The 15,980-nt window shown below is 46.1% G+C and overlaps 1 protein-coding gene across 3 annotated transcripts in view; it reads right to left on the bottom strand.

Moving 5' to 3' along the window:
- Positions 1-1,205: 1,205 nt before the first annotated feature.
- ST6GAL1 (ST6 beta-galactoside alpha-2,6-sialyltransferase 1) overlaps positions 1,206-15,980 on the bottom strand; it is a 47,246-nt gene continuing 32,471 nt past the window's right edge. For all 3 annotated transcript variants that reach the window (XM_061378934.1, XM_061378932.1, XM_061378933.1), the window contains 6 exons: positions 15,212-15,339; positions 13,322-13,994; positions 9,129-9,226; positions 5,826-5,927; positions 4,435-4,609; positions 1,206-2,170 (listed from right to left, as the gene is read on the bottom strand). In XM_061378934.1, coding sequence (XP_061234918.1) covers positions 1,929-2,170; positions 4,435-4,609; positions 5,826-5,927; positions 9,129-9,226; positions 13,322-13,943 — 1,239 coding nt within the window. In that variant the 5' untranslated portion in view covers positions 13,944-13,994; positions 15,212-15,339 and the 3' untranslated portion in view covers positions 1,206-1,928. The remainder of the gene's footprint in view (positions 2,171-4,434; positions 4,610-5,825; positions 5,928-9,128; positions 9,227-13,321; positions 13,995-15,211; positions 15,340-15,980) is intronic.

Raw genomic sequence — 15,980 nt, 5'->3', positions numbered from 1 at the left:
TTAAGCTCTGTCATAATTCCTATAGAACTGTTTAGCTTGTAAATGAATCACACGTTGGATGTAGCTGAAACTGTAGGTACAACATTTGAAACTTCATGCCCAGTGCAACACTACTGCCTGCAAGTATCTGATGGCTCTGAAAGAGGGGAGCCTGCTGGAGGTTTTGCAGGAGCACTGCAGAGGTGGTTTGGGGAATCCCCAGGTGAACATCAGGCAGACTGCACCTGCTCCTGTGCAGCAGTGTACTGTCCATCCATTGCATCCTCTGTATGCTCCCCCCTTCTGCAACAGTGAAAAGAATGCTTAGGAAGACACTACTGCTCCTGTGCTTCATCACATTCTTCTCCTGGTGCTCATGAGCAGTAGTGTAAGGACCTGAATTTGTTTCCCCATACATACAGTTTGTAAACACTGACAGATCCAATCCACCCCAACAGAAGAGTGTGCAGAAAGCCAGCCTCAGAGCTGGAGGAGCAACTCTGCAGTGGCTCTCCCCCCAAGACAGGGCAAGAGCCATAGGCTTACTGAAACAAGCAGATGAGCAGCTCCCTCTCAGCTCTGCCTGCACAGGTGCAAGGCTGGTACAAGCCATAGAGCAACACCACTTACACTGCTTTCACCAAGGCAAGAATGGGCCAGTGACTTCACAGGATTTATTCAAAACACAAGAAACAGCCTTCTTCACAGACATCAGGAGGATATGAAAGAGGACATCAGTTTGGAAGAGAACAGTATGGAAGAGGACAGGGAAGGTGTTCTCCCCAGCATACAGAGATTGCAGAGCTACTTCTTCCATCACGCTGTCATGGGAGAATCCCTTCAACCAGGAAAAAAAGGTGCCCTCCTTCATTCTGTCTGTGTTTCGACATGAGGAGCAGAGCATGCTCTCCTTCCTCACTGCTCATGAAGCATGAAAGTGGTGTATCTGCTCCTCACCTATTCAGGAAAAGCACACAGCAGCCCAGGGATCACCTTGGTTAGCTTGCAGAGCACTGGATCTCATGTAGCAGCAGCTATGTGGTATTGCTTTTACTGGAGACAAGCCAGCAAGTAATTTGCCAACAGCTGCAAAGGTAGACCAGCAGATAGCTGAAAAGAGGTATTGACTTCAGTGAGTTCTCCCATTGGTGCCTCAGAGCATCTTGCCCAAAAGGTTTCTGAAATAAGGCTTCTTCTGTACCAAGCACAACACTGCACTGGAGGAGTTAATGTTAACTCACATTTATTTTAAGCAATTAAAAAAAAAAAAAAAAGGAAAAAGATTTAAAAGTCTTGCAAGAATCACCAAATTGTGAATTACCTCCCTCTTCCTTCACCAAATATTCCTCCTGCTCTCAGAAGTCCTACAATTTGAAAGGAAGTTGCCACAGTTATTTTACAAACTGTTTGTAAAATCCAATATTTTGTACTAGGAGTTTAGCCTGCCCGCACACAGCTTTGACACTGTTTCCATCTATCAGCTCCGCTCCAAAGAACTCCTAGGACGATGGTAACAAGGTTTACATTATTTCTTTTGTTCTCAATGGACCAGGTTTTTGGCTCTCATAGCCCCTTTGAAGTAAACCGAACTACAGCCAACATTTGATCCTGGCTTGTGCAATCTCTGCTTAGAAAGCATCTCCTGAGCCGCCCATACGCCATGGGTTGACATGAAGACACAAATATCCACCCGCTGCACGAGCCTGGCTCCACTGGGAGTAAATTTATTGCAGTGACTCGTGCAGGCACCACGTGGATGTACCTCAATGTATTAACGCTGCTTTACAGCTGGGAGAAGTTAGGCAAAGCAGTCCTAAGAGCAAGTGTTGCAATGTGGAAGAGCTGTCAAAACACACCAGTGCTTAGACCTAACGAATCTGACAACCCTGATTTCAAAAGTGCTTTGACAGTCAAGTAAATGACTCCTAAACACACTAAAAACTGATCTACTAGCAATGCACATTTCGGAAGCCGGGCAAAGTAGCTTTCCCATGGATATAGATGTCCTCATCTGTGCCCTGGTTTATATGTTTCACCAAGTTTTTCTCAAACAGGAGGGGGTGGTAAGCTCCCATGGTACAGGCACGGTCGTGAAACCTCTGGTAATAGTGGCAAATGTCAGTCTGCCGTTTGGAAGGGAGGAACTCGTACACGTCCACTTCGTCACAGAGCGTCATCATGATCACAATGCCTAGGGAGGGAAAGAAAGCAGATAACCCCACGTCAAGCCAGGGAATTTATTACATGTTCCAGCAAATGGCGGTCAGCAAGGAGCATCCAGCTCCAACAGGAAGGGTTTCCTTTCTGACAGTTCAGAGGAGAGGGGGAGAAAACAAGTCTGGCCAGACAGGGCTCTTTTGTGAAGCCCTCTCTTGCAAAGCAGATGAGTGACTTGCTTACAGCAGACTGTTTACAGCCACAGCCATGACAAAAGGCCACTTTTTAACAGTGCTGCCATTCTCCATGACCTTCCTGGATACTTGAGCATGTGCCAACTGTGTGCTCCAGTTAGCTGATCCAAACAGCCCATCTCAAACCTGCTTGGGTAAGCAGTGATGAGACCTTCACCTTTGCCTACTTGCCTCTTGTGAATGCAGGGGATATGAAAGGGGAAATGTGTTTGGAAATGGCTCATGGAGACTGAGCAGGCTCTGTGCTTCAGGGCCCCCAGCTCCCCAGCAGCAGCAGAGCAGTGCTGTGATCCCCTGTCTTCTGAGAGGCACGTGAACCACTGAAGGATGTTCACACCAGTTTGGGCACAGCTCCATTGACTTTCCGCCCAGATCAGAAGTAAGCCATAGTTATTGACTCACTGTTCTTCCAAGGCACACGGTTTACATGATGCTGTTAGAACCCATCCGTGAAACCACTTGTTTGGGTAAGGTGCATTTTAAACACACTGTCATCCACCTTTTGAAATGACAGTTCTCATTGACACTTAGGCCTTCCAGGAAACCCAGGGTTGCAAACTGGAGCTTGTCTGTGCCCTTGCATCTGGCGAGGTGACTTGTTTTACAAAGGAAGTAGCTTGGCCCAAACTTAAGCCACAGAGGGATTTGCTGTCTGGCATGGTGGGGTGCCTGCCTTCAAGCCCCTACTTCCAGCTAACAACAATTTGCTGCTTAAGTCACTGACCTGCTGTTATGCAGTTGGCCTGCACATATCCCAGCAATGATGCAGTAGGTTCTGGACAAGAGCAAGGATGTGAGAGGAAACTAGAGAGGTGACTGGCAAAAGTAAGAAGAGGTAGAAATGTGCCTTTGTGCCAGCAGTGATGAGAGCAGAGAAGAGGCTGAAGCACAGCAGCTGGACATCCATGTGGCAAACAAGACCATCCATCTATCTAGACAGGCTGAGAGAGCTGGTCCTGTTCAGCCTGGAGAAGACCCCGGAGAAATCTAATAATCTGCCAATACTAAAGGGGCCAACAAAAAATCTGGAGAGGGGCTTTGGACAAGGGTCTGTAGGGGCAGGACAAGGGGGAATGGCATTAAACTGAGAGAGGGGAGATTGAAATTAGACATTAGGCAGAAGTTCTTCCCTGTGAGGGTGCTGAGGCGCTGGCACGGGGTTCCCAGAGAAGCTGTGGCTGCCCCATATCTGGCAGTGTTCAAGGCCAGGCTGGTCATAAGGGCTTGGAGCAACCTGCCCTAGTGGAAGGTGTCCCTACCCGTGGCAGGGGGTTGGAACTGGATGAGCTTTAAGGTCCCTTCCAGCACAAACCAGTATGGATTCTGTGATTCTGTGATTTCAAATATATGCAAGCTTCCTGAGAAGTTCACTCCTTTTAACTCAGCTGGCACAACATTTGCTCTGCAGTAAGAAGGAAAAGCTCTGCAACAGCAGAATGTAAAATGAGCCCCTTCGCTGAGAGGCTGCATTTAGGATGCTGACAAGCAAAATGTTGGCAAGTTGAATAAAGAGAAATACCACTAAACTTCCAGGGCAAACATTCAGGTTGACCCTCCCCAGCACCTCAGCAAGTCTTTAGCTATATACTTTTCCATACATATATATTTCCATATTTATATATGGAAAGTGTAATCAGACAAGCACTCAGATTTCATCTGCAGTAACCAGATTTAGTTGCCTGACAAAAGCAGAAGCTGTATTCTTCCTCTTGCACCCTGTGGGAATTGTGGGAATTGCTCTGGCTCTAGAAGACAGAAATCTTAGAGACCACCTCGATGTTGCAATCTGCTCTCCTGTTTCCACATGGAACCAGGCCATGTTTGTTGTAACTGCTGTTTCAGAGGAGTGCTGCAAACTGCTTACTTGAACACAACTGAGCCACTGCTTTAAAGACAGGCAGCTTCAGTTTTGGCATAGGACAAATGCTGCAAAGGCAACTCCAATATCGAAGTACCATGAATTTGTAGTTGTCTTTAAATAAAGGCATCCTGGAGAGTTCCCGCCTGCAAACTGAACCAGAAGTTTGGAGGGAAATTATCTTACCAAGCATTCCTGATGATGGTGGATTAGGCTGAATTTGCTCCAGGGAATTCTCCTGCAGAATATCCCAGAGTTGCCACTGCATTTTTGGATTCAGGATATAGAAGGGCTGCTCTGGATGTGTGCTCCGATAAGACTTATAGCTTTCAAAAAAGTTGTAGTCTGGTTTCTTGTACCACTGTAAAACAGACATGGGAAGTCAGACTATTTATTTCTAGCCTGCTCATTTCCATAGCTATCGAGGAACAAGGATGAGAGAATCTGCTGCTATCAGGGGGCAGATTTCGTGCTGTAGGCACACACACCCACTCACTGTCCCCCACCACCTCATCTGCTCCTCGAGTCACCACAGTGACTTAACAAAGCAGGGAAAGGTGCCAAATCTCAGTAAAGGACCATTAAATGAAATCAGCATCTTGCATACTTCCATTCTGCACCCTCAAAAGCAGATGGTGTTGAGAGCCATGGCCTAAATGTTATAGACTCCAACCCCTCTCCACATTGGAGTACAAAGCATTTTGCCAGCAAGTGTCCCCAGCACAGCCTCCTAAACCAGACTGAGCTGATTTGCATCCTAAAACTTCCCCTTTCAGTAAAAACACTTAGGAGTGGTTTATGTTTTCTTAAAGCCATTTTGAGATCATTTTCCCTCTGCTAAAAATACCCCATCCTGTTTTTACTGACTCTTAAACATGCTGCACATACACCCTCATGTCTCCTGGAGGTGTGGGACTAGGCACAAGAATAAGCATCAGCAAGAAAATAGGAAATACAGTTCAGAGAGAGGAATGCAAAGACCTCTCAGTTACAGGCAGAGCTTAAAATAAAAGAATGGGCTATTCACTCCTACCTGCTTTCACCCTGAGCCTCCAAATCTCATCACTTATCAAATAACACCCTTTTGTACCCAAAATGAAAAGTGAATGCTACAGAGATTGCAACACAAGTGAAAGTCTAGTTGACACAGACAGGAGGCATTTGCCAAGATCTTCAGAGGGTTTCCCAGTCCATTCATAATGCATCAAGTATATCTCATGTCTGACTGGTGCTTGAAATACCCAAGCATCAACTGTCAGCAAATCTCATACCAACTGTCAGGAAGAGGAGATCATCCTCTAATGAGGTGACAACTGCTTGCAGCCCAAGGGAAAGTAAAGGTAATGTGACCCACTGCACCTGGCCTGAGGCCCTTCACTGGTATCAGGGACAAGCAAGTGTTTCCTTAGGAGCACCCATGATGGGATACTCTCAGAATTACATACAAACATACACATGTCAAGGAAAAGGCAAGAAAGAAGGGCCTTAAAATGAGTGATTGCCCACATTAGGAAGAAGTGGGTTAAGAGAGGCACTTCATATCAGTCTGTTTTTATTTATAGAAAACTCAGCCTTACCTCATGAATTTCTGCATGATATGGTGCTGGATCCCAGACAATTAAGATTCCAGTGTTATATAGTGCTTCTCCCAGGAACTGCTGCTTCTCAACGGTTACGAGCTTGAAGAACAACAAATACAACGATATACAGTATGCTGTCAGAATCAGCAAGCAGCCAAGCAGTAAAACATAGCAGAATATAGCAACAGCCACCCCACTGCTGGTTACTGAGCATGCCCCACTGCATGCAGGCAAGGACAAAAACCCCAGTGATGCCCTTCCAGTGCCCACTCCAGTCCTGCTAACAGCACAGGATTTAGTGGAGGGTCACAAGAAAAACTGCCATTATGCTTTACAAGGTTTTCTCTATCCGTCTTCGATAATAAAATAAGGATGGAATCCACAGAGTGACCCAACTTGTATGACAGGTACTATCTCTAGAGCTACCAGAGGCAGGGGGGAACATCAGTTGCTGCCACCAGTCACCAGGACAGTGCAGGAAGAGCCCAATGCAAAGATGCTGTTGGCTTTATCAAGAACCTTCATGTGAACCAGAAGAAGTCTCCACATGGGTGGGTGGCTGCCCTATTCCTGGCAGTGTTCAAGGCCAGGTTGGATGGGACCTTGAGCAACCTGCTCTAGTGGAAGGTGTCCCTGCCTGTAGCAGGGGGTTGGAACTGGATGAGCTTTAAGATCCCTTCCAACTCAAGCCATTCTGTGGTTCTATGATTCCACGAAATTATTCTAGAAGTGAAAAGGGTTTCCTCACATCTGTTCATAACTCTGCAGGCTTAGGCTTTGGCCTTGACCATATGTACTGCTTGGTTCCATTTCCTTACAGTATCTAGAATATCCATCTGGAGTGTGCAACTCTGCAGTTGTGAACTTTTGCCTCTGCTCCATGGACACCAGAAACAGAGGCAAGGAGAGGGCATAGGAGCTGGCACTAGCTACCCCTTACCCAGAAATAAGTGGGATGGAGCTTTATTTTCATTTAACTGTTTCTTTAAAGTCTAGAAATCTTTCAGTAACTTTCGTGGTATGAAATACATACAAGGGGGATTCAAGAGAGACTGAGCATCAGAGAGAGCAAAGGTCAGACAAGCAAAGCCATGCAAGTTGGCAGAGGCACACAAATCCCAGAGAGCTGTGACAGGCACAAAAGCAAAGGGGTAAGAAAGTAGGGGGGGAGCAGCTACACCAAGTCTTTGCTGTTTCCCTCCCCACACGGCAGAGCTAGCTGTTGGTGCTACTAGTTACCTATTAGTTGCTTAACTCATCTGCTGGACGAATCCAACTCCTCAGATACCTTTAATGCCTATTTGTTCTGTTTAATAGCAACTGATTCTTTCTAAGTAGTTACATTCATTTCAATTGCTACATAATTTATTTGTGTTACCCAGCTTTTTGATCTTAATTATCTGATCTACTGATTTCCTAGTTAGTTTGTTGTTTGGCCAATTCACTGTTTAGCAAGTATCTCGCTAGTACAGCCCTACCCTTCTGGTATGTTTATTGACTGTGTCAAAATGAGTTCCTTTGGCTACCGCAGTCAATGCCCTGTAATCTAAACATGCTCCCCTTTCCCATCACAATCTTACTCCATTTCACCAATGTGCTATCTCCTTTCTCTTCCTCCCTGCAGATTCATTAGTGCCAATAACAGCAAACACAGCCAAAGCAGAGACTGCTCTTGTGACAGTGAAAAGCCAGCTGAGGAGAACTGTAAAGAAGGGCTGGAAGGAGTGAGATACTCCAGTTCTTGGTCAGCTCTGCAGAAAGGAGTTGTGGCCTACATGAGAACAACACTAGCATCCCCCACACACACTCTTCAGCCCTTTTTTTTGTAAGATGTGACTGCTTTCCCAGGGCAAATCGATGCCTTGTGTAAGATTGCAGGAAAACGTGCCATTAAAGGGAGTGTTACTGATGAACCAGTGGAGGGCTAAGAAAATAAGCAAGATAATGTGAAATAATTTCTTTAGTTAGAAATAAACACCAAGCTACCAAGCTTGGGGACCTATGAGCCTGTTCTCTAATCTGAGGATCCCTAGTTCCCTCCCTGTCCTGCCATCTCCTTCACTTTGGGAATGGACTAAGGAATGGTCAGTAAGAGAAGCCAAGCCACAACCCCATCCCAGTTCACAGTGACTACTTGTAAAAGCAGCCAGGACAAATTACAAATCAGAGCTTGTCCAGCTAGGAGCTGATGCTTGCAAGAGCAACCAGCAAGGCAAGGCACAGCTCCTGCAGCAAGCTGAATACAAAATGTAATCAGGCAACCCCACTATCAAGAAGGTTAAAATCATGCCACCATGACGAGAACAGCACTGAGCTGTTATGAAAAACACAGAGGAAAACCAGGCTCCCAGAGCAGTGATCCCTGAGGATAACAAGGACTGCAAGCAGAGCTGTTCAGCTTTGAAACTCCAGAAGAGAGACTCCTGCAACCAGTCACATGGAGAACATCTTCTGCCCTGTTCAGCAGCTAGAACAACGCTGCATTTGTAAGTTAACTTCAGCCTGTAAAAACTGCAACAGTTTTGCTCTCCTCATAACTGAGGCTTTCTAAGATGGTGTCTCCAGTCAGAGGAGATGGTGGCAGATGAAAAACATCCCCCACGTCTGCAGGCTGAGTTGCATGGAGAACTGAAGCACTATGTGACATGGCTGTAACTCTACTTGGTCCAAAATACAAGCATCCACATGGAGAGCTATGGCTGCTATATTACAGCTGTACAATCACACGCTTCCCCTCCTCCCTGTGCAGATGACCCTGGTATATAACACACAGGTCAGGTTCATGTTTTTGCTGATAAATGACTTCATAAAGCAGTAAGTTTGGCCATGAGCACATCCTCCAGAGAAAGTTTTCTTTAGCGATAACACCCATCTGACATCACAAAAACACACACAGAAGTGAAAGATAAAAAAAGTGAGAAGTCAAACAGGGCAGAGGAAGAGGATGCCAGCAGCCAGACATGTTCCCTAAAACCAGTTTGGTTCAGACAGGAACACACGTCAGACTGGTGGTTTAACACAGGGGAGTTAGATGCAGCAAGCAGCAGAACAGAGCACGGCAGCAAGGGGAGAAAGTGAGGCACAAGAGCAGAGATAGCAATAGCATTTGCACAAGAAGCAAGGACATCAAAAGGCACATGTAGAAAGCTGGGCAGACCCAGCTTCATTTAAAAGACCTCCTAGCAGCAGATGAATGCAGCAGCCCTGAGGATGTGGTTTTATCAGCCTGCTGCTCAGCTCCCAGGCAGCACAGGGGAGGTGCACAGCTCTGCCACATTGGCACACGTCCATCAGACCTACCTGGGAGTTCACAAGACGAATGGTTGTCTTTTGCCCCACATCTTCTTGAAACCCCTTGATAGGAGCCCCGTTGAATCGCAAGACGGCATCATGGCTGTCTGGAAGCAAACCAGAGTGAAAATCTGTGAGCTGACAACTGGCTTTTGAGTGATACAAGAGATGTGCAATAGTTTATTCACCTGCATTTCTAATGCAACCTGGCCAGTCCCTGGCTTTCCATGTCAGAGCTGGAAGTACCAAGTCAGATTCTGTGGAAGAAGTTGTTAGTCTCACTTCATGATCAGTATACTTTTAAAACCCCACTTCCTTAAACCACAGTCCCCTGGCAGGCTGAGAGAGCAGCCCTAACATTCACTTTGCACAGAGGAGCACAGCATCTCCCTCCCTCTTTTTCTTTCCAAACCCTTCACCAACAGATAGACCAATGTATAATTAATTTGCCACGTGGTTGGCTGCAAACTAAGGAACTAGAAAATAACAGTGAGCCAGCGTCCTCTCTTGTAGCCTGGAGGTTGACCAGCCTGAGACACATGTATAATAACCACAGAGGAAAGTAGAGCTGACTTCAGCCTCCCACGTTACAGAAATAAAACCACCGCTGTGCATTTAACAGGCACAGCTTGTTACATGCCTCGGGATTCACTGCATTTTCCTCTGCTGGCATCATCTCTGAAGATAGCACAGCATTCCTCCAGCACCCTCCTCTGCCTTGGCACAGCCAGCCAGGCTGTCATAATGCCACAGAGCCAGGCTGCTGCTGCTGCACGACAGAGAGCGTTCATGCCTGCCACCCTGTCCTCTCCATACCTACTGGCTAGATTCGGGTAGAAAACATTTCATGTGGTCAGGAGCATTGGTTTAGTGGGTTCAGACCAACTTCCCTGCCTTTGTGCTGGGGCCACACAAAAGCAGCTCATGGCAGCTGCCCTGGGATCCTTGTAGAATTCTGGATCCCCAGGCAGGGCAGAAGGGCTCACCTGGTCCAGAACCAGAGAATCCCAGACTGGTTTGGGTTGGAAAGGACCTTAAAGCTCACCCAGTTCCACCCCCCCCGCCATGGGCACGGGCACCTTCCACTAGAGCAGGTTGCTCCAAGCCCCTGTGTCCAACCTGGCCTTCAACACTGCCTGGGATGGGGCAGCCACAGCTTCTCTGGGCACCCTGTGCCAGCGCCTCAGCACCCTCACAGGGAAGAACTTCTGCCTAATGTCTAATCTCAATCTCCCCTCTGTCAGTTTAATACCATTCCCCCTTGTCCTGCCCCTACAGGCCCTTGTAACCGGGTCTTTCCAAGATCATTGTCTTCTAAACACGGCTATCCTCAGGAGCAATGCTGGAGGATCAATAATCACTGGCAGCAAAGACTAGTTTCTCAGCTACTTTATCCTCATAGCAAATCTTGTTTGGAAGTCTTCCAGAACAACACAGAAAACCTAAAAAGGTGATGTTCCTGAAAATAACTTGTCCATGCTGAGAAGCAGCTCTGTAGTTACTACTAGAGACCCTTAACCCCACATCCTACCTTGCACCCACAGAGTAAAGGGTTATAATTTCCCCATTTAACTTCTGCCAGACACCAAGTGTTATTATGCCCTAAATCTGCATTTTAAAGGGTGTTTAGTGACTGCTCAGGCAGAGTTCCTGGCTATTCGAAGCACTATGTCTCCAGGTGGTTGTGCTGCACTTGCTATTTCTCCCATCACATTTTTCACTGGTAATTCATGAACTCCAGTAACACCAAGAGCCCAGTAAGATACGAGCTGCTGTTCAGAAGCTTCTCCCTGTTCTGCTCTGCCAGCCTCCCTTACACTGACTAATTGCTCATTTGATGTGATTACACAGAACAAGTATTTCCTGGAACAACAATTCAGCAATCCGCTGTGCCCATCTGCACAAGTGTAAGCTTGTCAGATCTAGCACCTTTTTGGCTCCTTCCTCCAACAAAACCGCTGCTTTTCCTACATGGAAATACATCATATGAAAACTAGGGAAAGAAGTATACAAATACACTGAATTCTCCTGAAGTGTTCAATATTCAACTCAAGGTTGCAAGTGCCCAAAACTCGGCACTAGCAAAGATGACTGCTTGAGCAGAAAGGTTAAAGTCTGCAACCAAGGTGTGAGGAACACAAGCCACAGACACCAGCAGGGGTTAACGGCATTCGCCTCAGGCACATTACAACAGTGACCTTCACAGCATCCATCCCTTGTGATCTGGAACAAACTGGTGCTTCAGTTTCAGGGACAGGTTCAGAGACAGGCTGTAGGAACAATGAAGTGGCTTTCCATGCCTGACATCCTTCCAGCTGTGTCACAGCCAGAGCACAGCCCATTGCATTTCCTGGCTGCTCCAATTCTGAATCCAGTACTTTCATGGGCTGCATTACCACAGTCCGTAAACCCTCAGCTCCTGAGAGGGTCTCTTTACAGAGGAGCAAGCAGTTTTATCAGTGTGAAGGGGTCTAACAGAGACACCCTTGCACACAAGCCAGCTGTGTCAGGGGAACACGTTCAACAGAAAGTCACTGCCATAGAAACCTTTAGCTACTGGACTTCAGGAGGCACCTAAACAAGCCAAAGGTATTCAAAGGAAAAGTCAGAACTGGCTTCCCAAGCCTTGATCCACCTGACCTCAAACACTCCCAAGAGGTGGAAACAATCACATCTCAGATGCAGTTTTTACCAGGAAGCAATGCTATCCTGGTTCATACCACCACGACCTTCTTAATCACATCTTTCATAGCATTTTAACACACTTCAGGCTGTTCAGCCTTATTCTAAGCACAGAGGAGATTGGAAGAGAACTTCTGAGAAAGTACCAGAACAAACCCCTGACTCTCCCATAAGGCTCCTGGGACTATGAAGGAACTATGAAGGACTATGACTGGAGGCTTTACCCAAGATGTCCATGAATAATGGATTAAAAGCTATCCATGTACTTGTTTCAGAGGATGAAGGTTCCTTGCAGCTTAGTCTGGGCCAAAGGGGCATGATCCAACAGACAGGTTATGAACACACTGATGTCTGCAAATAACTTCCACTGGAGAGAGAACTCCTCTAGGCTTTAAAACTTATTCAGTGAAGCTGCAGTTTAGAAAGTGTGAGCCTCAAACAAGAACTAGTGAAGAAAGCTGAGGGAACTGCAGGCACAGGAGAATTTTCTGCCAGGCACAAAATCCTGAGTAGAAGGCTGGAGAGGTGGTTTCCCCTGCATGCTTCTTACTTAAAGATACAAAATGCTTGGGTATCAGCACATTCAGTACGAGACCAATGCTTTAGCATTTATTAATTAATGAACTAACATCAGATAAATATGGTCAAGTAAGACTTTGCAAAGCACCATCAAACTTGGTCTAAAGAAGAGATAAAATAAAGCCCTGTAAAAGTTTTGCCATGGTCTTCTGGGCCACTCAAACTCAAGATACTGCCTTATGATGCAGAATGAAAGCCACAAGAACCACAGCATCACTGAAACTGAAAGGGACCTATGAAGACTGCCTGTGCCCAGCCCCTGCTCAATGCTGAGTCAACTACAACACATTGCTAAGGGCTGTGTTCAAGGTTTTTTTTACCCTAATTTAGTATTTTCTTTCTTCTGTAAAGAAGTCTTTCTGAATAAACAGATTTCTGACTGTTGACTATGCAATGAAGGCATTGACATTACTTAACCCAGCCAAACTCTCTCAAGAAACAAACACTTAAGGAACCGCTCTCTGGTATCTAGTGTTAGTGCTACCCTCTAGTGATGCCAGTGTCATCATGAACATTGAAAGGACTAGCTGGAATAGAATTACCTGCACGTGTCATGTCTTCATAGCTGAACCCAACACTTACACTCCCTTGGGGCTTGCCTATTTTGGTCTGTCCAAGGTCTAAGGCTCCCAAGCACTGTGAGGGCATCAAAATGCAGCCTACCCTGTGCAGCCTATACACCCAGAGAGGAATGGAAAATCTGATCATTATTCTTACCTCCTCTTAGGATGTAACATTCATTAACTTTAGAAGAAGTTTAAAGATTATATTTCAACTTATTTTAAACACACAGCATCAGACTTACTGGGAACAGCATGACAGTAGGTTGCTTCTGTTCAATGTTAGTTATAAAACAATGTAATTTGACTTTATGCTAATAGGAAGATACCAAAGTTATAAAACAACGTAATTTGACTTTATGCTAATAGAAAGATACCAACCTATCTCTTGTCCCAGATGAGATGATCGCAGAGACCCTGCTGAGGACACGACAGCACAGCGACCCAGGTGGCCCACTGTTTCATTGAGGCTTTTCCCTGGTAGGTATTGCTGCCATTCAGAGGTATCAAAAGGGCCATCGGACCCCTGTATCATGGTGACGTTCACCCTGTTCCGTAGCTGGCAGAGCAGCTTCTCTGGGCTGAGTTTAGCAGCATTCCTCTTCCCCTTGTAAGTCACATTGTACTTGTTCATGGACAGGTAGTTTTTCCTGACCTTCTGCAGCCTAGGTATGAGATTTCTTGATGAACTGTCCTTATCCCATACCTTCATAGAGTCTGTTACTTTCTTGGACTTCTCAGCTATTCCAGAAATGCTGTCTTTTACTTGGTTGTGGTTACCAAACCATGTTTTTGGTATCACCCCCAGTTCACTGGCTGCTTCACGGAAAAGACCCTGAGATTTAAGTGGGTTCCACTTTTCTGAAGTCTGTAAATCATCAGTCTCAGTCTTGAAAGGAACATAGTAGCTTCTTCTCGTCTCTCTCCACAGGCAAATTGTCAGCGCTACCAGTATCACCACAAGAACACACATTAATTTTTTCAACACATTGACGTGAACCATAGTGTATGGTGCATCCAAATGGGACAATGAACACGGGGCAGAAAGCTGGTCCTGGAAGAGAGGAAAGCATCTCAGTCAGGGCTGTATGCACACGCACGCATATACCATCGAATGCTTGGGCTGGGAGGACCTTGAAGACCATCCAGTTCCAGCCTCCCTGCCACAGTCAAGGACACCTTCCACTAGACCAGGTTGCCCAAAGCCCCATCCAACCTAGACTTGAATATAGATATAAAAGTTATAAGCATCAGTGTGTGGGCAATGGAAGGGGGAAAAGAGAACATAGGGGCAATTTTACAATTTCAGGCTGTTTAAAGATCTCATTTCAAAGTCCACTGCATCAAATACTAAGCAGAAAGACCTGAGCTGCCTATTAGCCTCAGATGCTAACAGCAGTCTGAGGCCACTGCCACTCAGACCTTTTTCCTGTTCCCTGCTACAAGTGACAGTTTAACCTTGCCAGTATTATACCACCAGCAGGGTAAGTCTCCATTTCACTTCCCTTCATCTCCCATCCCAGCCAGCCAATATCCAAATCCCATCACTAGCATTTCCAGAACTAAGCTCCTACTTGACCATAAGCATGAACACTAATGAAGTGTATAAGGGGGCATATAACTATGGGGAAGAAAACCCAAAAGCTGCGATGTCATGAACACCAGGTGCTTCACCAGCCTGGTACTGCTATACTTGGTGACTTCCCAGGAAACTCCTGCAAGCCTGCAGTTGTCTGAGTGCATTCCCAACATGAAACCTCTCTAAACAGCTGGAAGCCCATTAAGCTACAGTAGGGTTTGAGGCATGTTTGGTTCATAAATGCACTCTGATAAATATTACTCAAGGTATATCACCCCTGGAGAAAGCAAAGCCAAACCCTGTCGTACAGCACTGCCTGTCCTCTCTTGTGCTACCTCACACTAGTAGACACCTCCAGCCCCCATCATGCTATACAAGGGGGAAATTCAATAGGAGTGCCCAAATGGCAGCTCAACCTGGGCAGCACAAGGGGCTGGTGTAGGAAACATCTGCTGAGGCATAAACACCTTGTGAGCAGAGCATAAAACCACAGAACATAGGAGGGCAGATGCTCATTTTCCTACATGGCTGCTCTGCAGTGCGTCCAAAAAGCATGGGAGCAGTACAGAGACATGCAAATCGCTACCCATCCTAAAGAGGCACTAGTAACAGCTCCCTCCTCCAGCAACTTCCTGAAAGCAAGCAGTGCTAAGCTCCGGTATTAACAAGTTAGTGAGCTACCAACACACTACCTGTGGATGAGGCAGCAGCTCTCCACCTCAAGTCATTTTTGGTTGTTGGCAGATTTTCTTCTGAGGATTTAAGCAGGACGCTCCAAAACACAGCAGCTCTGTGACGCACTGGGGAGTTCAAGAAACACCTGCAAAAATAAGGAGACAAAAAAGAAACCAAACCACTATTGTGGAAGAACTTTGTAATTCTGGGAATGAGCAAGTATTTCTTCAGATGAGTCCTGCAGTCCCCAAGAAGCTGTTACCCAGGCTTGGAAGGGCCAGCAGCAAACACATGAGCACCACATAAGCCTTTTCAACACTTAAATGCCCACTCAGAATGGGCATCTTCCTTCTTAGCCTGAAACCTACTCTCAGCTAAAGCAGGAACTGTTTTGCAGGCTGGCTGCTCTATGCCTCCACCAGACCCACAGCCTTCTCTACAGAGAAGGCTCTGAGCAGTGGATACACCCATAATACAGTGACTGGAACATCCCATCACTGATGCTTATAACACGATGAACAGAGGACAGGAAAGGAAAGAAAAAGCTAACTTTTCTGAGGGAAATATCTTCCTGCCCATTCTTGGGCAATTTCTGTACTCCTCAAATGCAAGGGGTTTCTTAGAGCAAGTGAGTTGTAAGAAAAGATGTTTTACAACATGTATCTCAACACACAGGTCATCAAAAAATAGACAAATGTGGTTTAGACTTTACAGCTTCACTCTACCAAGGAAATACAGCAAGAGAAAGGGAGATTTCACAGCATTATACAGTTCCAGAAGTAGCTT

This window comes from Neopsephotus bourkii, unplaced genomic scaffold, assembly GCF_033783945.1.
Source record: "Neopsephotus bourkii isolate Nb327-2 ecotype Australia unplaced genomic scaffold, CSIRO-AGI_Nbou_v1 NB_1768, whole genome shotgun sequence".
In the NCBI taxonomy this organism is placed as follows: Eukaryota; Metazoa; Chordata; class Aves; order Psittaciformes; family Psittacidae; genus Neopsephotus; species Neopsephotus bourkii.
Note: the sequence above shows the minus strand (reverse complement) of the source record. Positions and strands in the feature narration are given on the sequence as shown.